The 25911-nt window shown below is 38.8% G+C and overlaps 1 protein-coding gene across 2 annotated transcripts in view; it reads right to left on the bottom strand.

Moving 5' to 3' along the window:
* Positions 1-9639: 9639 nt before the first annotated feature.
* The window catches only part of trim67 (tripartite motif containing 67), a 28451-nt gene continuing 12179 nt past the window's right edge, over positions 9640-25911 (bottom strand). The window contains exons 3-10 of one of the 2 annotated variants that reach the window (XM_033021816.1): positions 25134-25256; positions 22172-22282; positions 21368-21521; positions 18107-18264; positions 15046-15184; positions 12564-12867; positions 12105-12267; positions 9640-9979 (exon numbers count right to left, since the gene is read on the bottom strand). In XM_033021816.1, the coding sequence (XP_032877707.1) occupies positions 9887-9979; positions 12105-12267; positions 12564-12867; positions 15046-15184; positions 18107-18264; positions 21368-21521; positions 22172-22282; positions 25134-25256 (1245 nt within the window). In that variant the 3' untranslated portion in view covers positions 9640-9886. The remainder of the gene's footprint in view (positions 9980-12104; positions 12268-12563; positions 12868-15045; positions 15185-18106; positions 18265-21367; positions 21522-22171; positions 22283-25133; positions 25257-25911) is intronic. The other variant, XM_033021817.1, reaches the window with a different exon arrangement.

Here is a 25911-nt window from a genome sequence, read left to right as displayed (position 1 = left end):
TACTTGGTAGTATTGAGGAATGAAGGGACTTTGCTGTGCAAGTACAAGGATCCATGACGGTGGAAGTAGAATTAGACAAAGTGATAAAAGCATGGAGTATATAGGTCCTCATTTGCCAGCATGCAGAATATAAGAGCAAGGAGATCATTGTACTAATTCATAAAACATTGGCTAGGTTACAGCTGAAGCACTGCATAGAGTTCCTGGTCAATATGATTATCATATACTAGACCTTGTCAACTGGTAGAATAACAGTATACAGATATCCTTTGTTATAATGGGCCGCTTTTGGGGGGGGGGGGCTGGATATTGCCGTTGCCATAATCGAGTAAAGGGAGCTTAGTTCATATATTTTAAATGTTATATCTCAGGTGGTATATTAAAGATAAAATAGATATTGAAAGCATGATAATTAAACACATATCCTGCAGTACTTCACATATTCCATCATGGATTACATTGTATTTGGAAAGAGGTTCATATAAACAGTGGAAGCAGACATAATTCTTTATAATTTAGTGGTGTTGTCCACTGTAACTGACATCCATTATGAAGAGGCCCATAATAAGGATAGACCATATATGTTAGGATACAGATAGGAGTTAGAGAAACGAGACAGAATCTGTGCTTGACAGACAACTTGCTTGTCTGCAACTCATTGGTATATTTTTTCTAGTATTGTAAATATTGCACTTGTTTATTAGAAATCCTTTATAAATTATAACCTCTGTAGAAATGATTCCTCAGAATTAAACACGTGTCATTTAAAAATATAACTGTGTGAACTGCTTCGTTACCTGGAAGTATCTCCTCCTTGGTTAGCAAGGGGAGCCCACCACTCGAAATAGAGAATATTGACTGCTAAACCCATTCAGAAAAGAGACAAGGAGAGTGAAGAAAATATGTTTTTACAGGTTGATACAGTATAATCTCTCTAAAGTGAGGGTACTACTAGATACATAATAGATAGGGTTTAATGTTTTAATTTAAGTTGTGATTCCAGAAGGGGTACACTCAATATTATCACAGTTGGGGAACGATATAGGAATAAATAAAAATGATTAATTAACAGTTGTCCAATTGAGAGCACATTTGACAAATGCCACGGCATTCTACCTCGTACTATAAATAGCTGACATCCTAGTTACAGCAAATGCGGGTAGGTATTATGAATGTGGTGATAATATAACATAAATATGGGAAAATACACACAATGAACCTCATATTGAGCATGATGAAAATGTTACTCTGAGTCAGAGACTTGGATGATGATGGTGTAGAATTAAGGGTACAATGTAGTTTATATAGACCCAATTGTGGTCAAATACCTGCTGGATGCAGACCATCACAATTCTTACCAAATCCCACTAATATAGTAATAATCTGTGCCTGGAGCACAGACAATTGGGTTATTTTTTTATTGCAGTCATGTCCCTGTGTGGGAACCACACAACAATATTGTAGAACAAGACGATCCTATATTTTTTCAGTTCCCTTTCCCTCGCATGGTACATTGTGAGACGTTTTACAAAACATGTCAGCAACCTTAGCGTATGATCTCATATGAAATTGCAGAATGATGAAACCCAGAAGCAATTATGAATTGTAATAGCCAGATTTATTCAATTAAACAAGTACACCAGACATTTTGGCACATCACAATTTATAAACATACACCAATTACAGAACAAATATTCACTGTGTTTATGCAATACCTGGTTTGAGTGCACTGAGTAGACAAAAGTAACAGAATGTTAAGTATAAAACGCAAACTATCCAGTATGCATAAAAAGGTTTTGTGCTAATGTAATACCAACCAGTTACAACAAAAGAATCAGCGGACCAGCCGCTTAAGCTCCTGATGACAGAATTAACATTTAAGAGTTTTTTTAAAAATACAATGAAACCCTAAGTGGACAAAGCACATCCATTTCTAGCGTCAGTGGCCCAGACCATCCCCAAGTCAATGCTGGTAAAGTACAAACTGCACAGTACTAAATTGTACTTTCAATATAAAAAGCATTGTGCTCTCTAAAAGTTTTAGAAACATGTGGGGAGGGGGAATCCATGAGCATTTTAGTTATCTTAGACAATCAGGCAAATGTTTTCTGCTCGCAATGAGAGCAAATAATTCTGCAGTGCCAACTGCCCAAGTTTCTAAGATATTGACTTCACATTTAACGTAGTACAAAGCCACATATCTTTTAAAAAGTTAATTACTGTTTGAAAAATGAAAAGCCACATTTTCTTTCTCGAAATAGTGAAGATGTTAACTTACTGAGTAATTGAGAATATAATGAGAGTAGCTTATTCACATCCTAGCTGAAAGATAAATTCCATGTTGGTAGGTGTGACCTGATATTTTATCAGTCCCATTGTACGAGGACAAAGAATAAAGTTATGCTCTAAGCTGAGTTGCACCAAACCAAATGTTATTCTGAGAAGTAGATAGCAGAAATGTGCCCACTGAAAAAGGCACATGTTTATCAACATCAAAAGAAACCTGTGATTCAAATGTGTGATCCAACGTCACGCTCCATTAATAGGGAGCAAGTAGATTTTGATAAATCATGGTCAGCGTTTTTTAATTGTCAAAAAGGGCCATTTCCTATCATATTCTACTCGCGTTACTTCAATAGGGAAACTGGGATTTCCTCAAAAGGTTTGAACCCACCGTCCCTGGAGCATATGGTTGGACTTCCAGCTAAAATAATGTGCATGGGAAACACCTGTATGGGGATGGCAGGAATGGAACAACACTGGAGGATTTCTGATCAATATTACTAATTTAAAGATAAGCACAGTGTCATGTAGTTTTAATAGTCGCTGAGGCAGATTCACTTGATCAATAATAACAAGGTAATCAAATTCCTGGAATTTTTAATCACACCCGAAACCTGGTGTAGTGACAAGTATGCCAACAAATGGATACTTTTGCATTAAAATGCTGCAGTTGCTGACTAACTTAGGATCATTTTTTAATCATTAACTGATCACAAAAACTTTTCATACATGTAACTAGACAATATTTTCTAATATTTATGAGGAATTAAAACTATTGGCTAAATAAATATATTAAATTTGTTCCCTATAAAATGTAATACAGATTTAAAAAAATACACAATGCAAGGTACACATTGTAAGAAATCAAAAAGTTACATAACACAGGTGATGCAAATTCTACATGAAACTATTCACAGTTACAAACCCTTTACTCCAAAGGCAGTGCATTACAATAATATTCAATTATTTTCCAGATATATTTGTGCCATACTCTGAAATGGGTAAGACACACCATAACAACACTAACAAAAAATACTTAAGAAATGAAGATTCCAGATCTGTTTACTCTTGGTTCATTACATTAGATTGGTGTGTTTATATAAATCATTTGCATTATAATCTTTATAATTTATATTTAATAACTCATTTAGCAAACATTGCTATATAGGAAATTTGTCTACAAGACTATGTTTTATTCACCATTATAACGGGTGGCAGTGTTTTAGCTGGCAAACCACATCCAATCTATCTGTTAATATTGTCTGTCTTTGTGACATAGTGTGCCTTATTTAAGACTGATTACAAAGAGTTTCTAAATGTGTTAAATGGTCCATTCATAACAGTTTAGAACCATGCATTCAAAAGAGATTCAGTATAAAACACCTTGTGATATTACAAACTTGACAATGTTATCCTTTTATGAGAACAAGATTTAATCTTAATTACTTGTCTTTAAGGAATTAAACAATTTTGCTTTAAGGAATTTGCATTTAGAAAAAATGAGTTTACAGAAATCACACCATGGAGAATGTGGTTTAAAAATCTTGTGATTTTAGCATTAACCTGCATTTGTAGAGTGTCATAAAGGCTTCTTCTAAGGGATGCTATCAATTGCTGCTCCATCACAGCAATTTTGAATCAGAGCATTCATTAGCACCCAACATGACTGTGCAAACATTTAATCATATCACCTTGCATATTCCTTTAAAAGCTTGTATGTATTCTGTACCCATTATTTCTGGTCAGACATTGCTCAGTTTAACTACCCCTGTTTATAGACATTTTTCATAATGTTTCCCTTTCTTCTGCTAATAACCAGGGGCTGGCATAGCTATGGGCTAAAAATGGAATTCATAGCATTTGCTCAATTCTTGTTTTTTTTTTAACTTCATAGTCCCAATTATTAAAATACTTTAATCTTGATTTTCACATTTATCTTGGTCAACATTTAGCCTTCGTACCATATCACCTATTGCAAATGAGTCAACTAAATGCAAAAGAAAACTGCAGATCCTAAAAAGCCAAAATATGAACATAAATTGCTGAAGATATGCAGCATGCAGGCAGCATCAATGAGAGAGAAGCAGAGTTAATATTTTGGGATGGTGACCTATCATCAGATCAAAGACTGTTGGAAGAGTGGGCTGAAAGATGGCAGATGGAGTTTAATGCTGATAAGTGTGAGGTGCTACATCTTAGCAGGACAAATCAAAATAGGACATACATGGTAGGGAATTGAGGGATGCAGTTGAACAGAGGGATCTAGGAATAACTGTGCACAGTTCCCTGAAGGTGGAATCTCATGTAGATAGGGTGGTAAAGAAAGCTTTTGGTGTGCTGGCCTTTATAAATCAGAGCATTGAGTATAGAAGTTGGGATGTAATGTTAAAACTGTACAAGGCATTGGTGAGGCCAATTCTGGAGTATGGTGTACAATTTTGGTCGCCTAATTATAGGAAGGATGTCAACAAAATAGAGAGTACAGAGGAGATTTACTAGAATGTTGCCTGGGTTTCAGCAACTAAGTTACAGAGAAAGGTTGAACAAGTTAGGTCTTTATTCTTTGGAGGGCAGAAGGTTAAGGGGGGACTTGATAGAGGTCTTTAAAATGATGAGAGGGATAGACAGAGTTGACGTGGACAAGCTTTTCCCATTGAGTAGGGAAGATTCAAACAAGAGGACATGACGAGAATTAAGGGACAGAAGTTTAGGGGTAACATGAGGGGGAACTTCTTTACTCAGAGAGTGGTAGCTGTGTGGAATGAGCTTCCAGTGAAGGTGGTGGAGGCAGGTTCGATTTTATCATTTAAAAATAAATTGGATAGTTATATGGACGGGAAAGGAATGGAGGGTTATGGTCTGAGTGCAGGTAGATGGGACTAGGGGAGAATACGTGTTCGGCACGGACTAGAAGGGCCGAGATGGCCTGTTTCCATGCTGTAATTGTTATATGTTTATATGGTAAGACAACGGTCTAAGTGGAATTTTAATGCAGAGATAGGTAGATTCTTGATTAGTACATGTGTCAGGGGTTATGGGGAGAAGGCAGGAGAATGGGGTTATGAGAGAGATATAGATCAATGATCGAATGGCAGAGTATAGATAGGCTGAATGGCCTAACTCTGCTCCTATCACATGACATGAATTGAGAAGGAGAATTAAAGTAACAGACAACTGGAAATTTGGGGTCACCTCTGCAGACTGAGTGGAGACCTTCTGCAAAACAGTTCAGTTACTGTTGCCCCCTCCATTCTCTCCAGATGCTGCCTGACCTGCTGAATTCCTCCAGCACTTGGTGTTTTGTTCAAGATTCCAACATTTGCAGTTCCTTGTGTCACCCTTTCTTTTTACCTTATCGTCACATTTCTGAAAAATGAAATACCTGTACATATCACTGAAATGTGCAGATATGTTTCCTCTTTTACAGAGCAGTGGTGGAGAATTTTTTTAAATTTAAAACACCATAATATTATGAACATGATTTAATTGCAGGTCCTCCCCTGGTTACGAATGCCTGATTTACGTACCGATGAATGAGCATTTGGGAGACCAATGGGTTGGGTTTGCCGGTTGCTCTGGGGCTGCCGGCATCTTTTCCCAAGCAGGAATTCTATTTGCAATTAGGTTCCCAATTTGCAAACTATCCTGGTTACAAACAGTTCTCAAGAACAGAACTATGCCATAATCTGGGATGGATTTGCAGACCACTCACAAACTTCAAAGTATGCCGTGATCATACAGCATGAGAAATTCAGGTCATTTAGAGCTCTGGTTTGAGAATGCTCTTTCATTCAATGCAGATTGTGCAAGGTCAATTTTAATTCCATTCAATATCCACATACTGCTGGAGACAGACAAAGTATGGATTATTTTGGCAAAGGGAAGTGATCTGACTAGCTGATGCGATGGAACTATCAGAGCATGCATTGTTCCTCTTTGGGATCAACGTTTCTTGTAAACAAAGATAACTTTGTATTTATATCACATTTTATCACAATTCAAAGCACTTTGTAAATGACAATTTTTTCAGATAGTAAGTAGCAGCCAAACTACAGAGCAAGATCTCAAACATAACAATGAACATAACAATAAAATCGATCACCAGTCAGTCCTTTTTTTTAGCAGTGTCGGTTTGAATGGAGATTGTTGAACAGGCTATCTCCCTGGTCTGGATTTAATATCATCCATTGTATGGCATCTCCAACAGTATTGAACTAGAACGTGAGTCTGGATTATCCATTTAACCCCTTTGGCATGTGGTTTGAACTCACAGCTATTATTCACAGATAAGAGAAATGCACTGATACACTGTGTGTAGGAGAGAACTGCAGATGCTGGTCTAAATCGAAGGTAGACACAAAATGCTGGAGTAACTCAGCTGGACAGGCAGCATCTCTGGAGAGAAGGTATGGGTGACGTTTTGGGTCGAGATCCTTCTTCAGTCTGAGTCTGAAGAGGGGTCTCGACCCAAAATGTCACCCATTCCTTCTCTCCAGAGATGCTGCCTGTCCCGCTGAGTTACTCCAGCTTTTTGTGTCTGTGCTGATACACTGATTAACTTATTCTTCCTCATTAATATAAACAGAACTGCTGTGATATAGGGAATATAGTTAAGATTTTAACAAGACGATTATGCATAATATGATTTACAAGGTGCAGTCTTTTGACAGTAAGAAGAAATTTAAGTGCAATGACAATTTATTTTGATCATCTCCAAATGACTGGCTCAAAAGTAGTCAATCAACTCGTGTCTGCAGAATTCTGAAGATTAATTTCACCAGAATTAATGTGGTCATCTAAAAGCAAGTTTCACATGAAAGGTTAATTGAAATCACATCCCCTGTTATAGGGTCTGCACAGAACACAAATTTAATTCTGGTCAGCTCAATAGCTGCAGTTCTGAGGATTCACATTTCCCATGCTTGTAAGTCTGTAGGTTTTAGTTGCAGTACTTGACAAAGCAAGGACCTGTTTGGGTGAAAAGGGCCCTTTTTGGTAGAAAGTTAGCCACAGGAAAGAATATTCTTACATTTCATCCAATCTCCTGCGTAGACCGTTGTGTTGGATAATCTTTTGCCAGAGTTTCTGCTAACCACTTCCAAAAGTTTAGCAGAAGATCATCTGCTTTTTTGAACCTCAAATATGCATATTAAAGCCGGCAGTGCTAGTTCCGTGATTGACTGATATCATCAATATCATTATTTAAACAGCAAACAACAAACTCTGCAGCTTGACCAGCTGAATTCCCCCAGCAGTTTGTTTTTGCTCCTGATTCCAGCATCTGTAGTCTCTTGTGTCTTTATTTAAACAAAGGTTAGATCATCCAGGTGAATATTGAAAATTTTAAAAGTTTATATTTAAAGTCATCCTATCTAAATCGTTTCTAAATTTTGCACATCACTAAATTAAGTAGCATCACCAAAGTGCATAATCAGGTAAATAGTATCCACAACATCAGCAAATTCTGTTCAACTGTCCATGCAAAGCAACGTTCATCTGCAATATTTTACACATTTCTGGTGTCTGCCACAAACACCACTTTACCTTTGAAACCATTACAAAGTGACAAACATTAGCAAAACGTACACTTGTAATAACAATCACAAACACCTCTATTATATTTATACAAACTTTCAGTATTTAGCTTATTTCTGTCCTGTTTCCTTCCACATTGCTTACAGGAAACTATAGTCTCATAGTGTTAATACTTTATGGATAATGTAGGGAAGTAAATGGAAACAAATGCATTGATTTTGCTTCTGAAATATGTCAGCATGTGTTTCTAATTTAACATTGGTCCTTTAGATCTGTCCAAAGTCTCCAGTCAGCCACTAGATGATGCTCAGGAGCAGAAGTAGTAGGTTTGGCATTTCACATACCTTTCGCTCTCTGGAGAATCTCAACCAAGTTCAAGATCGAGAGGAACGTGGTCAAGGATATCTCCCATTACTGAGAGTATATATAGCCAGCAAATATTAAGGGTAAACTTGATGACGAGACCTCAGCAATCAGAAAAATGAATCAATGGCACAATGTCAATAAAACCGTAATAATTGGTTTCACATTTATCTTGGTGAATGCTGAAACAGCAATTTCACAGTTTACATTGTAAAAGTGCAGGCCAGTTATCTAATGCAGTCATTCTGGCAATTCAAATTGAATCTTTTTTACGTAAATACTTACTTACTATCTAAGAGAACATTATTAAAGACACTAATCAGGAAAATCAGCAGGGGTGCTTGGTGGAATTGGATTTTAACCCCTATATACCTGTAATAAATAACTTCCTCATATTTTATATTAAGAAACTCTACAGAGTTCCCCCAAATAAAAGTTAACTGCTACCTATGCTTGATGTTAAGGACTCAACAGTACCATCAAGCCCTCCAGGGGTCAGATTTTAGGAGAAAGTAATACAATTCCCCCCAGGAGAGCTCACCCCTTTGTTTCTAGGCCAATGGTTTCCTTGACTCGGAGATACAATTCTGTGGGACTTCTCTTTATCTGTTGCTCCATTCTAAAGAGACACAGAAATGGTTTCCCTGTCTGACTTGGAGTGAAAAGCAAGTAGCAGAGAGAAGGCAAGCTGATTATCGCTGCTGAGAAAACACCACTCGACCTGTCACCTGGATTCCTAGGTTGCTGATGGGAACATCCCCAGCATTGCCCAATCAGGAGTGCACTGAAGCATTCAGCAAGTAACAGAAGTACTGGCTGCTCAAGCAAGCTAGTTAGTTGTTTTCTTTCTTTATTGACACCCATCTGCGTGCCAGATGACGTGGGCAAACAAATTGCCCAATCATTTCAAGATTGCAATTTTACAGAATGCTGGGATTTGCTGAAAGATTCTCTTCACTGTTTCTAATCAATTTAAACGTTATAGTGTCATACCTTCCTCCCATCTAAATACACTTCCTTTAATTGGTTAATATTTGTCAGTGTTGGCTTTGTGGAAGTAAAAGATTTTACCTTGGTATATATGAAGGTCCCCATTATAATTGTTTCATGTTGATCAAAAGGAGGGTACTTGCTTTTGAAAGAAAAAAAATCAAAACGTGTTAAAACTGTTTTTATGATCTTTACCGAAATTATTTTTTGAAACCTATAATCTGAGGTACTTTCTTTTACAAATAAAGTAACAGAATGCTAGGCATAAGTCTGTATGCTATGGAACAACAGATCTCAATTTAAGAGAGAGTTAGATAGAGCTCTAGGGGCTAGTGGAGTCAAGGGATATGGGGAGAAGGCAGGCACGGGTTATTGATTGGGGACGATCAGCCATGATCACAATGAATGGCGGTGCTGGCTCGAAGGGCCGAATGGCCTCCTCCTGCACCTATTTTCTATGTTTCTAATTGTCTTATGTTTTCTAACACAACAGGTTGTAACTAAAACTTGTTACGAGTGAGAACTGATCCCAATGCTATATGACTGCCAGTAATTCTTGAGTGCCAATTCCTACCAGCGAGGCACCACCGAGGTTTACTGAGAATGACAGGAGCTACGGTTTTAATAATTTTTCAGGTGTATTTTCTGTATTTGGTATTGGGAATTTTGAAACGTTTTATACCTGAACTGACTAATTTTGCTGGTTGCTGAAGTGTCAGTACTTGGTCTTGCTTTTGGGGCTGTAGGATAATGAGGATTTGGCTTGTTTGATATGATTCGGAACTTCCAGTCCTGTATAAAGAGTCACCTGTTGAGAGTAAAACACAAAAGTTTGACAGGAGTATGATAAAATGACAATGTTCATTACTTTAAGTACAGCAGCATTGTGTTATGATCTGCTTTGAAAACAACAGTCAGATGTACAATTGCAAAAACAAATTGCCCCAATCATTTCAAGATTCAAAGTGTATGAAATGCAGCTGCAATACTGATAATTTCCAAAAATAAATCTTGGAGTGGGAAATGGGTGAAGCAACAGAGGGACGGTGCATGAGGAGTGAACGTGCACGAGCAAGAAAGAATGAGAGCTTGAGCGAAGTAGTAGGTTTGAACCAGGGCAATGCTGCAAAGGGGTATTTCAAAAGGCAAACCAGTTTACTTGAAAAAGCCTCATGTGCCACAATTAAAAGAACCATTCATGAAACCCTCATGGAGACTTTGGGATACACATTGCTAATAATGAATAATGTGCATTAAGTTTGGAGTCGAGGCTTAAGTGAGCTGTAAAGCAAGCCACCGTACTTTCATAAGACATTGAGGGGAGACAATTTCAAGGTCAGTCTTCCTAACGCAGGTCTGATCTGCTTACATCTTTGTATTTCTGCATAGTACCAAAGGAAATAGATTTCGTATTTTCACACTGAATGAAGAGATGTATACATTAGGTACATTCTCTGTCAATTATCCTACAGATTGGTCCAGTTACAAGGATGTACTGTCAGTAAGGTTAAAGTAAATCATTGTTTTACATAATCCAATACTTTCCTTCTTTAACAGAGGAAAGAAAAAACACACTTACAATAAGTATGCATGCATGCATGCATTTGCTAAAATGAATCGTGTCTTTAACTTTAACCTGTCCTCAACATTTATTATAGCCTTTTGTGATTCCAGCCATTCATGCTACAGTGATCCTAAGAGAGCCCTCTATACAGTAGGTCAAATATTCCTTTCTTAATCTTGTAATTGAAATAAACAGGGAACAATCAATAGACAGCTTTCAAAAAGAAATTCTCAAACAAAATCCCAAATTCTCTGCTAATACGAACATTTTAAAACACTATTTGTTGGTTAGATAAGCAGTTGGAGTGAATTAGAAATTATGTAAAGCTAATGGGAACTTCAGTGTGATATTAGTGGAGACTGTCTAACACCTCTCATCCTAGCTCATAAAATTAAGGGTTTAGTGCGATTGGGTTATATGGGGTCCACAGTCTCCCATCAGAATGAATTGGAGATCTAAGGGATCTGCAAAGGTTTAGACACTGTCACTGAATGAAATCTCTTTGTTGCAAATTTATTTTCTTTAGAATGTTAAAGAAAAGGTTCAGTGTCATATTTTAGAACTATTAAGCATGATTACCTTCTATCCATATCTTGCTCTTTATTTCCAATGTGCATAAACAAATTACATGCAATATTACATTTCTAGTAACCACACTGCCATTTGAAAGAAGCCGATCATTACCAAATCTCAGAAGATATCGCAAAGAAAAAATGACTCACTAATCTCTTACGTTGTACAAACTATCTAATTGTCAGCTTTATATTCCACTCTGCAGCCATACAAGTCTGAATAGAAATGCTTGAATGGCTCCAATGCATGCTGATGCCTGATATGTTCCCTGTTGTAACACAGTTGGTGTGTTGTAATGCAGGTGGGAAGCCTCTGTCTTCATAAAAGGCGACATGCAACTACACCGGGCTAATTGGGATGAGAAAATGGTTTAATCGGAGGACTTTTACCAAGAGCAAATATAGCAGCTGGGTGGTGGGGAATAGGAAGCCTTGTGTAAGTTTACTCATTCCTCTGAGTAGCCCCATTCTTGCTGCAGAACCACTCTTGATTTATGACCCAGGGTCTTCCTTTATTAAAGAGATCAGGTTAAGGGTGATCCCCAAAGTACAGTACTTTCGAACAATGAGAAACATTTTCTGACAGACCAGAGGCCACCTTTACAATACTCAAAGTACCCTCACCCACCCCAACCTTCCAGCTACAATTCTTTGGCGCTCCTCCAGAAACATGTATCTGCTGCTGAATATGTCACTATACCTCTCATCGTCCATTTTGGGGCAGTCCAGCAAGCTGTGGGCATAAGGAATGCACAATTCATGGTGTTTCTACCAACAGTCCCAGACATCGCTTTTACCTGTACATTCCTATTAATGCTGACAGCAGGAACAAAGATGCCTTCCAAATTTTCAAAGGCTACCGGGCCTTGCTGCACATTGTTGATATAAAACGAGAGGTTGCGCTTGTTTAGGTCCAACAGGACACCTATTGTTGTACCTTTACAAATCCCACCTTCAGTCCTGTAATCAGAAAAACAAAACCCTAGTCCAAACTCACACAACCATTTTGATTCATTTATACAAAGTTTAACATTTCTAATGTAATATTCTGGTAATATTTTCTAAAACTTGCTATAACCAAAAATATTAATTATGCACAGGATATGGTTCTTCTATTCTTCAAATGACATTGTTTTGCATTACAAATTACTACAACAGTTCAGTGTCTTGTATATCCAATGTGAAAATGGGATTTAACAGAAGTGACTTAGTTGCTAGAGGTTTTTGAAAAGTCAGTAATAAAATGAATGGATTACCTATTTGTATGGGAATTGCTATGCATAAACCAACTGCGATTGTTGTCAACGTACATGGCCCAGGCTTTATCATCCTTGCCCAACATTATATCCTTCAGTAAATTAACTCTTGCCACTCCAAAGGCAGGATCGGGGTGGTTGTCATAACGATCAATAGATAATTCCCAGTAGTGGATTCCTTTGGAGAGTGCAACAGATCCCAGCACAACCCGGTCATCGTAGCTATTACATGTAATGGTCAGATTATCGTTGGATAGAAGAATATCTGGATGAGCAGAATTCGGATCAAAGGTAAACCAAGCCACTGCAAATGGAAGAAGAGCACAGTCATTTCAAATGAGAAACATTTCTGACAGACCTAGATCTAGCTTAAAAAAAGGCATCCTATCAGGATGCATCATGGCTTGATTTGCCAATTCTCTGGATGCTTTCAAGAGAGTTAGATCGAGCTCTTAAAGTTATGGTCGGGGGATATGGTGAGAAGGCAGGAACGGGGTACTGATTGGGGATGATCAGCCATGATCACAGTGAATGGCGGTGCAGGCTCGAAGGACCGAATGGCCTACTCCTGCACCTATTGTCTATTGCCTTACACCAACCCCTCATAAACTAAGCTTCTAGTCTGATCTCCCAATCTGCCCGTTACAGCTCTTGCACTTTTTTAATTTTCACTTTCTCGGTTGTTAAAGGTGTTATACTTTATTCTACACTGTTTCCTTTTCAATTTTTGTTTCCCTTTCTCTTTTTGCACTATGTATTGACCTTATGTATAGTTCAATTTGCCTGGATATCATGCAGAACAGCGTTTTTCACCATATTTCAGTACATGTGACAATAATAATAAAACAATACCGATAACAACCGTCATCTCTTAAAGTCCTCTCTTGTGCAGGGTGTGAAAGCTCTTCATCAACAAGCAGGTCGTCTCCTTGGGAACCTAGCTGGTGAATGTTAGTAGCTTAATCTATTGGGACTTTGGGGGCAAGAGAGAATTTTGCAATGGTCACCATATCCAACCTGAATGAATTTGGGATATGGATACAGACTTCCCAATAAGGGATCTCTTCTCTGACTGACTGATGACAAGTGCAACATCAAATGTCTTCCCAGCTTACATTAGCAGGTATTTAAAAAATGACCCTAAGCATAGCATATAATAGCAGAAGAAAGGCCAATTGAATAAAGGAGAAAATGTTAGAACCAGACATGTCAGGAACAACTAAGAAAGATTACAGGAAAGCAAAGACCTACAGAAAGTGTTTGAGTGAAGCATGATGAATATTGGTGAGCAATTGACATAAATATCAGCACAGGAATATGTTGTAGTGTGATGTAACTCAACTAAAGCTCACGCAAAGTTTGAGCTGTGGTTGAGTTACGTCACACTAAACCTAATGTGTGTTGTGCCCTTAATTTTCCTGGATATTAGGTATTCAGAAAAGACAGAAAAAATAATAGAAGATGGAATGGCAAATCTAAAGAAGATATTTAGTTCTGGAGAGAGAGGATTCGAGTACAAAATCATTTGGTTAAAGAAGCCACCAAATGGTAAATGCCCCCCTAACCCCTCTCTCTTTTCTGTGCCCCCACCCATGCGCAAACATTTCTCCCACTTTCTCACCCCAGTCACTCTGCTCCTTCCCCCTCCTTCATATACTTATCTCCCATCCCCGAATCCTTCATTTCCCTTTTATCCCCAATCTTTCCTGCAGCCCCCATCCTCTTCCACCTATAATTCTTCCCTCTAGCATTACATGGCTCTCCTCTTCTCTCCTTGTCTGACACCCTTGGTCCTTTTCATCTCTCGCCTTTGCCACTTACTCCTTCCATCTGCCAATCAAACGCCACTCCCCTGTACTCACTTTTCACATGCTAGGCTTTGTACCACCTGCATCTCTTTTTCAATTCTACTACCCCCCCCCCCCCCCCCCCCCCCCCCCACTCCCAACAGTCTGAAGGGTTCCTACATCTATCCATTCCCTCCACAGATGCTGCCTGACTAGAAATGTCTCAAGACTCAGCAACTGCAGTTCCTTGTATCTCCATCTAATGTAGAGTATATTATTTGGAGCATGAGAGTGAATGATGCATGTCACATGAATATTTCAAGTGAGAACTAAGCTGAGAGTAGAGGGGGGAAAATAAAGTAAACACAGAGAGAATCTAAGACTGGAGTTACAATTAATGAAGTCATTCATAGACATGTAAATAGTTAGTAGTAAGAGAGGGCGAGGATGATTAAGGCAGAGAGGTAGTGGACAAAGCTAAAATATACTATACATCAGCTCGAGATTCATGGAACTGCAGATGCTGGAGTCTTGAGAAAAACACACCCGTGCATAAGTATTTCTCGGGTCAGGCAGCATCAGTGGAGGGAATGGATAGATGTAGGAACTCTTCTTCAGACTGTTGCAGCAAATATGTGTAAAAACTAAAATTATATTGATTTTGTAATATTGAGTTTGTTTTATTCATCACTCACCCTCAGATGTCTGCAAAACAACAGTTTTACTGTAAGGTCCAACACCCGCTGAATTAAAGGCTTTTACTCTTGCATTGTAAGCACTGTTGAATTGAAGTCCATCCACTGTGCACACAGTTTCTTTTCCAACATACACCTCCTGAAAGTATACCAGAAGTTAAAATGTGAATGCATGATCCGATCTAAAATAATTCTAATGTTTAGGTTTTTGCATAAGTGATTCAGCACCAAGAATCACACTCACCAACTTGACAAAGAAATGGGTGCAAATCCATAGGGAAGAAATGAGAAAAAAAATAAGAGGGGTATGGTTTTTAGGTTACCTAAAATTAGATCATTTTATGTTTATGCCATTAGGTCGTAAGGTACCCAACTAGAATATAAGGTGCCGTTCCTCCAGCTTGCGTGTGGCCTCACTCTGGCAATGGAGGAGGCCCAGGACAGAAAGGTCAGTGTGGAAAGAGGAGTTAAAATGATTTGCAACAAGGAGATCCGCCAGGCCTTGGTGGACCGAGTACAAGTGTTTGGCTGAACAGTTGCCTAGTCTACACTTGGTCTTACTGACGTAAAGGAGGCCATATCAGTAGATCAGGTTGGAGGTGTTTGTGAACCTCTGTCTCACCTGGAAGGACTGCTGGGATCCCTGGATGGATGCAAGGGAGGAGGCATAGGTGTTACATCAGGTATTCACTCATTTGCTAGGGTAAGTACTTGGAGAGGGGGTGATTTGGGTGGGAAGGGTTGAGGGAACCAAGGAGTTGCAGAGAGACGGTCTCTGCGGAAGGCGGAATGAGGTGGGAAGGGGAAGATTCATCCACCCACTTCAATCGGAAACAAACAATGTTAACAATTTTGATAATTTCTCTGTTTGTGGGGGCTCACCATGTTCTTATGATACTTTGTTCAATGAGAGGAAGGTGTAGTTTATAAATTGCTTTGAAAATGTAGTTGTACCCATTCTTAGACTACAACTCTGAGGCTCACTTGAAATTGGACCCTGGGAATCAATTTAATGATGATGGGTCGCCTGCAGACTGAATCTTGGATTGCTTTTTGTTGACAGCAAGCATGCCATGTAGAAGAGGGTGTTGTTGGAGAGGGAGCGAGTACACCCTGGCAATTGGGTGACAATGCTGGAGGATTTGCTGCAACTCCTATCAAGCAAAAGTAAACCTAAAAACTTTCCTTCCCATCATACCCAAGTGAGGTTGGGCTCTGGTAAAACAGGAGACCGTGATCCGAGCTTGAAGGAAGGTGCTGGAAGGTCTCAAATTACACAAAGCTTAGAGATTAGATATTTAAAGGGATTCAATGGTGATATCAGTTGGCCATATTGAAGAAACAAAGGCCATTATTCCCTCTGGTATGGATGAACAATAAAACCTCACAATGACAATGGAAGACTAGTATTGTATTTACACTAGAAAAATGACAGGATAAGTTTATTTCATATTTCATTAAAATGTAGTCATCAATTCAATGAGGTATGCTCTAGACAACACGTAACTTTTTTCACTGCCATACAGAGCTCTCATTCCATACTGAAAATTAAATTAAACACAACGCAGCATATTCTGGAAATTAATACATCAAACTAAATGAAATATTCTAACTAGTGAAACATCAATAGTGAATGGGGTTTATTTTATCTTTGATAAGTAGAGTATATCATGGTAGCTGCAGACAACATGTTTAATATGTAGGAAATCTGCGTTGAAAGGTTAATAGCTGTGGCATTCATGGCTGATTATTGGAAATAATAAATGGAAGGATGAATTTCCATTCATGATCAATGGCTGGCAACATGTTCTTACTTGTGGAACATTACAGAGGTCAGAGTGTATTTCTAGACTGTAATACATGTTTTCATAATGCTGTTAAACAGTAAGAATAATTTATTAACATCAAGCCAGTGGTCCATATTCCTGAAATACAGCATAGCTTTTTAGGCTTAGACACAAAATGCTGGAGTAACAGCGCATCAGGCAACATCCCTGGAGAACATGGATGTGTGACATTTTGGGTCATTATTTTATCCCTCTTCAGACTGATTGCCAGGATGGAGGGAAAGAGTTGAGGGGAAAGACAAAGTATGGTACGTCAAAGATGAACACAGGCGAGTGGGGTGTTTTGTTTGGCTACACCTATCAGGCTCAACAAAGGCCAGAAATGAATACACACAAGGTGTAAAGCAAAAGGATTTGAGAGTTGGAAATTGTGAAGCTAAAGAATTGACGAAGTATGAATTATTTACCTTGGGGAAGGAATGTAAGTGGAGCGGGAGGGGAGAGATAGGTGCAAGGTCTGCCGGGACTCAGGGGATAAGAAAGTGTGGGGGGGGGTTGTTTAGTAGAGGTTACCTAAAGTTGGAAAATTCAATATTCATACCGTTGGGTTGTAAGCTACCCAGCAGAACATGAGGTGCTGTTCCTCCAGTTTGCGTATGGCCTCACTCTGGCAATGGAGGAGGCTCAGGTCAGAAAGGTTAATGGGAAGGGGAGGTGAAATGGTTAGCAACTGAGAGTTCCAGCAGGCCTTGGCAGACCAAGTGCATGTTCTATGAAAGAGTCGGCGAGTCAATGTTTGGTCGGGCAGGCGTACAGGAGGCCGCATCGGGGACACTGGATGCAGTAGATGAGGTTGGAGGTGGTAGACGTGAAACTCTGTCTCACCTGATAGGACTGTCGGGGACCCTGGATGGAGTGCAAAATGATGCATGAAGCTAAAATCAAATCTAAGTGTAGGGACTAGACAATTAACACACTTTCTCTCAAGACATACTGTATGTATGGAGGATGAACATTTATTAATGTAAACCCAACTATAACAATCTCATGGAACTTGAGAATAAGAAGCCAGCACTTTCTGGGGCAAAGGATATGGAAGAAATTGAATGAGAAAGAATAACCTTTTTGTGGTTTCTTGAAAAAACATTTGGATTATTTTGCTAACTTTAGAAAATAATGCATCTTAGAAATTCAACATCTATAGAAATACATAAAATTATTTTTTTCATTTTATCTACAAATGCATCTTGACAACATGGAAAGTAAATACTTACTTGAAATTGTCCCCCATTTCCATCATCAAGTTCTAGGATATAGCCTTCGATCTGAGTCTGGTTGAGTGGAGGTGCCTTCCATGCAAGTGTGGCATTGTTGTTATGGGTGCAGCATTTCTCCAGTTGTAGAATTGGCACCGGTGGCACTGCAGAAGGAACTAAGCACATCTCAGTCTAACTCTGTCTTTGCACAAAGGGATTAACAAGCCTAGAATCTGTTTCCCATTTCGCATATAGATTGCTAAAACATGATTTGAAATGGAATGAAGGGCTTTAGTGTTGAAAATAATTTATACTCAGATTCAAGCATATTGGCATTCATTTGAAAAACAATCTTTCAAGGTCTCACATAATCACAAGGCTACTTTTATTTCTAAATGAAAAAGGCAATTGTGGTAAAAATCATCCCAGATCAGATCACTTCAGGAGTTCTTCAGGGCAGTGACCTAGGCCTCCCCATCAATGAACTTCTTTCTGTTGGAATGATTGTTGATGTTTGAAGAATATTCTGTCCTATCCATAATTCTTCAGCCCTTGTGCAGCCAGACCTAGACAACATTCAAGCATGTAGCAAGTAACGTCTGCATTGCATAAAATCTGCATAAATACTGTAGCGAGTCGCGTCTGTATTCAAGAGGGCAATGACTATCTTAATCAAAATAAAGTCTAACCATGGACCCTTGACATCCTTGACTTACGTCAAGAGGTCGTCAAGTCCTCCACCATCAATATCTTGGGGATTACCATGAAAGAGAATCTCAACTGGACCAGCCACATAAATACTGTGACTACAACACCAGATCAGAATTCGAGTATCCTGCAATAAGTGACTCACTCCTGATATCCTGAGGCCTTTCCACCATTTTCAAGGCATAAGTGTGAGAGAGTACTCTCCACTTGACTAGATGAGAGCAACTTTCAAGAAGCTCAACACAATTTAAGACAAAGCATCTCACATGATGGGCACCCATCAACTAGGCTTAACATTCTTTCATTCTAACACCAGAGCACAGTGGCTACAGCTAGTCAGAATTTCATTGTTCAGTTGCCAGTATTTATGACAATTAAACACTCGATTCATGATCGGACTGTACCTCCACCCCTCTCAGAAATACCCACAAGCCCACAAGAAAATTAGGTTAAAACAAGGTTGAAACAAATGGAAGAGGAATAATGCTATTGATTGGTCTCAGACAATGAATCTAATGCAGTCTCATCAGCATTCCTTGCTCTTCACATTCTAAGCGTGCCTGCTCGTTATCTTTATCACGCCACGCATAAAATATAACAATCACAAAATCTCAATTTTGCTTTTGCAATAACTACTATTCCGAAAATTGGCTTCCCCATGCATGAAGAATTTTAAATGAGTATGAGTAAATTGTGGGAATATCGTTTGTAACTATATTCCCACAATTGAGCCTCTCTCACTGGTGGAAACATCTGTTGTGCCCCATATATTTCTATAAGATCATTCCTTTTTCTTCTAAACTTCAAAGAATATAGATCTAATTTCTTCAGCCGCTCATAGAAACATAGAAAATAGGTGCAGGAGGAGACCATTCGGCCCTTCGAGCCAGCACAATGACCGCCATTCATTGTGATCATGGCTGATCGTCCCCTATCAATAACCTGTGCCTGCCTTCTCCCCATATCCCTAGACTCCACTAGCCCCTAGAGCTCTATCTAATTCTCTCTTAAATCCATCCAGTGACTTGGCCTCCACTGCCCTCTGTGGCAGGGAATTCTATAAATTCACAACTCTCTGGGTGAAAAGTTTTTCTCATCTCAGTTTTAAATGGCCTCCCGTTTATTCTAAGACTCTGGTTCTGGATTCGCCCCACATTGGGAACATTTTTCCTGCATCTAGCTTGTCCAGTCCTTTTATAATTGTATATGTTTCTATAAGATCCCCCCTCATCCGTCTAAACTCCAGTGAATACAAGCCTAGTCTTTATACAACTTTATACTAGCCGTACAACTGCAGAAGAACCTCTTTACTCCTATACTGAAATCCTCTTGTTATAAAAGCCAACATTCCATTAGCTTTCTTCACTGCCTGCTGTACCTGTAAGCCAACTTTCAGTGACCAGTGTACAAGGACGCCCAGGTCTCCATGCACCTCCCCCTTACCTAACCTAACCCCATTGAGATAATAATCTGCTCCCTTGTTTTTGCCGCCAAAGTGGATAACCTCACATTTATCTATATTATACTGCATCTGCCACGCATCTGCCCACTCACTCAACCTGTCCAGGTCACTCTGCAACCTCCTAACATCCTCTTCACAGTTCCCACTGCTACCCAGCTTTGTGTCATCCGCAAACTTGCTAGTGTTGCTCATAATTCCCTTTTTCAAATCATTAATATATATGGTAAACAGTCGCAAACAATCACAAGGATGTTCTTCCTCAAATTAGGAGACCAAAACTGTACGCAATACTCCAGATGTGGTCTTACCAGAGCCCTATACAAGTGCAGAAGAAATGATGGGACAATCGACTCATTCCAGGAATTAAATTGGCAAATCTCTATCGAGCTGCCTCCAATACCAGTGTATCCCTTCTGAAATAAGAGGCTTCTAAATTTGCGCGCGATACTCCAGTTATAGTCTCAGCAGCTCCCTATTTTAAAACTCCTACCCTTTTGTAGAAAGTTCAACATGCCATTCACTTTCACCGTCTGCTAATATTTTGAACAAGAACAGATACACCACCCTATTCTTTGCCCCCCGCTCCCCCACCCCGGTAATCTTTTGCCATTTAGATAATAGTCTACATTTAGATTCCTCTTACCAAAGTGTAAAGCTCATATCTTTCCACATTAAGCTCCGTTTGCCAGGTTTTTACACCTTCACTCAACCTATCCATAATCTGATGCCAAGTCCTCATATCGTAATCACAATGTGTTTTCGCCTATTTTCATATAATTGGCAAAATTGAACTCCTTACATTCTGCCCCTCCTCCAGGTCATTAATATAAATCATAAATAATTGGGGACCAAGGACCAATTCTTGGGGCATTCCATTGATATCCGAGCCTGGAAAAGAAAGACTCATGGATTTCATTTTGCTGTCTTCTTTGATAACTAATCTTTAGTCCATGCTAACGTACTTTCCCTAATACCACACAGGGAAACTGTTGCAAATTGTTATATGATGCAAAATGATCACAATATTTAAAAAATGCAAATCAAAAGATACCTTTTGCAGAAATTAATCCAGTATACTAGTATATCATTGCTTACTTTCTATTACTTACTTTTCATCTGAATAAAATCCAGCTGGTGAATTGTCTGCAATAATGGGCTGTTATCGAGCGTCAGATCAAATTCTGGATTTATTTTGGGTTCTAAAGCTCCTTTAACCCACTGCTCCTGGGACACATGCACACGCTTGATTAATGCATCGGAAATCTGCAACAAGGCATTTTGTTTATTTCAATTTTAGTAGTCAATCTTTCCGATCCAAAGTTGCTTCAATGAAATGCTCACCGTTTAAACAGGTACAATATGGAGCAATTTAGATTACAATTGAAGAACAATTTGCTTCTAAACATCCAGTTGAATTTGGCTCATCGTACCAATGCAGCACAACTACTAAGTTCCCCATCTAGACTCACATCTCCCACCCCCCTTCTCCTTCCGCCTACATTCCTTCCTCTGGCTTCACAATTCGCAACTCTTCAATCCTTTTGTCTCATTCCTATCTTTTTCATCTCCGCCTCCCCCCGCCTGTATTCATCTATTACCTGCCACTGTGCCGCACCTCCTCCTCTCTTGCTTTCATCCCTGCCCCCCCCCACCCCCACTCCCCATCCCTCAGGTAGCATTTCAGTAAATCTCAGAAAATGCCGAATATACTCAGCAGGCCAGGCAGCATATGTGGAGAACATTGACCCAAAACATTAACTGTTCCTTTCTCCATAGATATCCTCTGATCTGTGCTGTATTTCATGTATGCTTTATATTTTATTTCAGATATACAATATCTGCAATATTTTGCTAATTTGCTGTTAGGCCAGCACCACCATGGTTATTGCTGTTGAGAGGAGTACACGGCATACCTGCAGGAATCCACTGGTGTCATTGTCTTTTAATACTTCCAGGCAGTATTCTATGAGACCAGTTGTCTGACGTAGTTTTAGCGTGCAGTGGCTTATCTGGTCCCGAACAACCTGCAAAGCAGGGATATAATCTGATTCAAAACATAATTGTATGAAAATGAAGCAAGACATTTGCACATCATGCTTTTATTTTAAATGGTTTCTAAATATAGTTTTTTTAACCAATCTAATACTCAAATATTTAACTTGCAAACACTGCTAGATGCACAATTCAAACATTTACTGCAGACTTCATTTTACTTTCACCAATACCCAGCTCCTTTATTTGTCCTATACCACCTTCCTTTATTTACACCAATCATCCCTTTTCTCATTTAATCTTGGATCTTTCTTTTGTCTTCTCCTGCTCTCCCCTTTGCTCTGCATTTTGTAATGTGTGTTATCTCTATTCCCAGTTCTGATGAAAGTTCACCAACAAGGAAAGTTAACACTACTTTCCTTCTCACAGACGTCCAACATTTTATTTAAGATGAACAACTTGGATAAATGTGTCGGAATGAACTGCAGATGCTGGTTTATACCGAAGATAGACACAAAGTGCTAGAGTAACTCAGCGGGTAGAGTAACTCTGGAGAAAGGTGACGTTTCGGATCGGAACCGTTTTTTGGACATAAATAATTGGCAAAAGAACCAAAGGAGGATTGGAAGAGTTTTTTTTAAATTACACCTTTTAAAAGATAAATTGATAGATGTTTAAAAGAGAATAATCACTAAAAGAAAAAAGGAAAGAGCATGAAGTGGCTCTGATGGATACTCAAAGAGCCATCTCTGACAAGAGGGGTTGAATATCTGTTGTACCATCATGACACTATAAATGCAAGGACATGAGCACACCCAAATTGGGAGTCTAACCATCTCTCCATAACATTTTTCAAGTTCCCCGAAATCAAAATGCTGGTGGGGAGGGGAGAGGGAGGGAGTAGTTATGCAAGGATGGCAGTCATCATTGGCCAATTGACCAGGTACTTAATGAACCAAACACATTAATGTTTTTGGTTCATTAAGTACCTGGTCAATTTAAAAGATATGTTTTTGCTGAAAGAGAATTATAAATTTTCTTCCCAAAATCGCTCCCTCTCACCGTAAACCTTTGCCCTTGGTATTAAATATCTCTACTACGGAGAAAATGTTCTCACTATCTAATCCCCACAATTTCGTATACTTTTATCAGATCCCTCTCTGCTCAAAGGAGAACAAGCCCACCTTATCTAATTTCATCTTACGTGAAATGCCCCATCCTAGCAACAACATGGTGAATCTTTTTTGTACCCTCTCCAGTGTAATCATATTCTTCCTATGGTGTGACAATGCACATAGTACTGTAGCAATGTTACAAAATTTTGAGATTTAAAAAATCAAGTCTGCAATTTATCCCATCAGATAAAGCATAAAAAGAAGTTTAATTTGATACCTAATTCACTTTCATATCTTCAGTATTAAAATAGTTATGGCCATTTTCATACTCGGAAATTAGCATCTTGTTCCCTATTGATTTTCCATTGATTTAACTCAAAAGCTGTGATCGAGGACAGTCTAAAGCCCATAACTTTCTTAAAAATTAAGAGAACTGAAATACATTTTCAGTTATTATAGATTGAAGCATTCTGAAACAAATATTAAACAATCTTACTTGGATGACCTGAAATTAAAGCATATAATTAGTTAGTTACCCAATTATAGCTAATTCCAAAATTCAATTACTAGATCTAAACATCTATCCATTTCTTAAGGAAAGATTAACATTTTAAAATCGCCTAAGTGTCCAAAGAACATTCACACAGGAATTCACAATAAAACATGATTTTTAAATCTCATTGACATTAATTTATAGGCCAAATGGAAGGGATTTAGTCTTCAATTGGTGTAAATTAATGGCCATTTAAATCAGCTTGCCAGTGGGATTCTGTGGATCGCGCTGGTTTAGAACGCTGCCATTGCGGTGAATTTGCACCCCATGTCGGCATGAAAGACACTGCGGGATTGAATGGGCCCCCAAGTCAGCTACTCGCAACATAACATTTTGTATAAAGGGATCTTAAGAAGCCCTTTTTAATGTAAAAATAAACAACCTACCTTTCCTTGTCCCCTACATGAGATCCGTCCCGTTGTCGGGGTTCACGGCTTTAGAGGGTGATTTTTAAACTACTATAACAATTAAATAACCCAATTTAGTTTAAAAATACCTGCAGCGAACGAACCTTGCAGCGATTTTTCGTCAGCAACTAAGCAGGCTGAACAATATCGATTTCAACAGCCTAAAGAAAATCGCGTTTTAAACCCGCCCCCCTCTCAAAGGCGCCAAAGTCTCGCACACGGGCAGCGGCAGAACTGCAGCGCCGCTGAAGGTAAGTTTTGTAACATACCCAGGTACTGCAGCTACAGCCTGACTAACATTTTCTGTAGTTGTGCCATAACCACCATATGAATTCTACCACCTAGAAGGTCAAAAGCAGGAGGCCCAAGAGAACAGCAAGTTCTTCTGAATGTAGACACAAAATGCTGGAATAACTCAGCGGCACAGGTAGCATCTCTGCAGAGAAGGAAAACCTTTTCTCCAGAGATGCTGCCTGTCCCGCTGAGTTACTCCAGCATTTTGTGTTTACCTTCGATTTAAACCAGCATCTGCCAGTTTTTTCCTACACATTAAGGTCTTCTGAATGTCTCATATCATCTAACTCGAAAATATGTCGCTGTTCTTTCAACATCACTGGATGAAGAAGCTAAATCCTTTTAAACGGTACCAAGGAAAGAACATGGAACATAATATTTCATGAAGACAGCTCACTACAATATTCCCATGAACAACTAGGTTTGGGCAATTAATACTGGCCTTGCCACTGAAGACCACAACTCTTAAACAGATAGGGAAACATATCAAATTATATTTTTAACCAGAACCTACCTTTAATTTAAACTCACGCTCCTTGGTGACTCTCGTAAGCAATTTTGCTTTTTGACGATTTAAGGCATCAACAAGTGCATCACATTGTGCCACAAGACAAGCTTCAAATTCCACACCATTCTCCTGCAAAAAGAATAATTCAAACTTCTGAGGATAAGAAATAGCATATTAAATAAATGCCACTGCATTAATTTTCATAATACTGAAAAGTATGCTATTGTTGCAAACAGCTCAATTAAAGACAAAAATTTTACTATGACAATATTTTTGAACATTTCTTAAACTATGCAACATTTATGTAAGAAATCAAATTTAAACTAGGATGAGCAAATATTTCCAAAAGATCATTAAATATCAAATGCTGCAATTCAAAGAATGATGTTGTCCATTTCCATATGCCAGGCTTGGGTGAAATGTATCCCTGTTCATAAAAAAAGACCAAGAGAGGAAATATTCTCCAATCATTGTCCTATATTCTTTGGACAACTGGTGCTGACCAGGGTCAGCAGATAACTGATGTGATATAATTGTTTAAAAAGGGAGACAGGCATAGACCAAATAACCACAGGCTGATCATCCTAATATCAGTAGTAGTAGCCAAATTATTGGGAATAAAAACGTCTGGAGGGATGGCATGTTATGATCTAGAGGCACAATTTAATCCAGGATAGTCAGAGTGGATTCATTATGAGAAGGTTGCATCTGACTAACTTAATTTATCTTTGTGAGAAATGTTGATGTGGGTAGTGAATTTGATATATAGTACATGACATTGAAC

Source organism: Amblyraja radiata, chromosome 5 (genome assembly GCF_010909765.2).
Source record: "Amblyraja radiata isolate CabotCenter1 chromosome 5, sAmbRad1.1.pri, whole genome shotgun sequence".
In the NCBI taxonomy this organism is placed as follows: Eukaryota; Metazoa; Chordata; class Chondrichthyes; order Rajiformes; family Rajidae; genus Amblyraja; species Amblyraja radiata.
The sequence above is the reverse complement of the archived record's forward strand: the minus strand, read 5'-3'. Positions and strand labels throughout refer to the sequence as shown.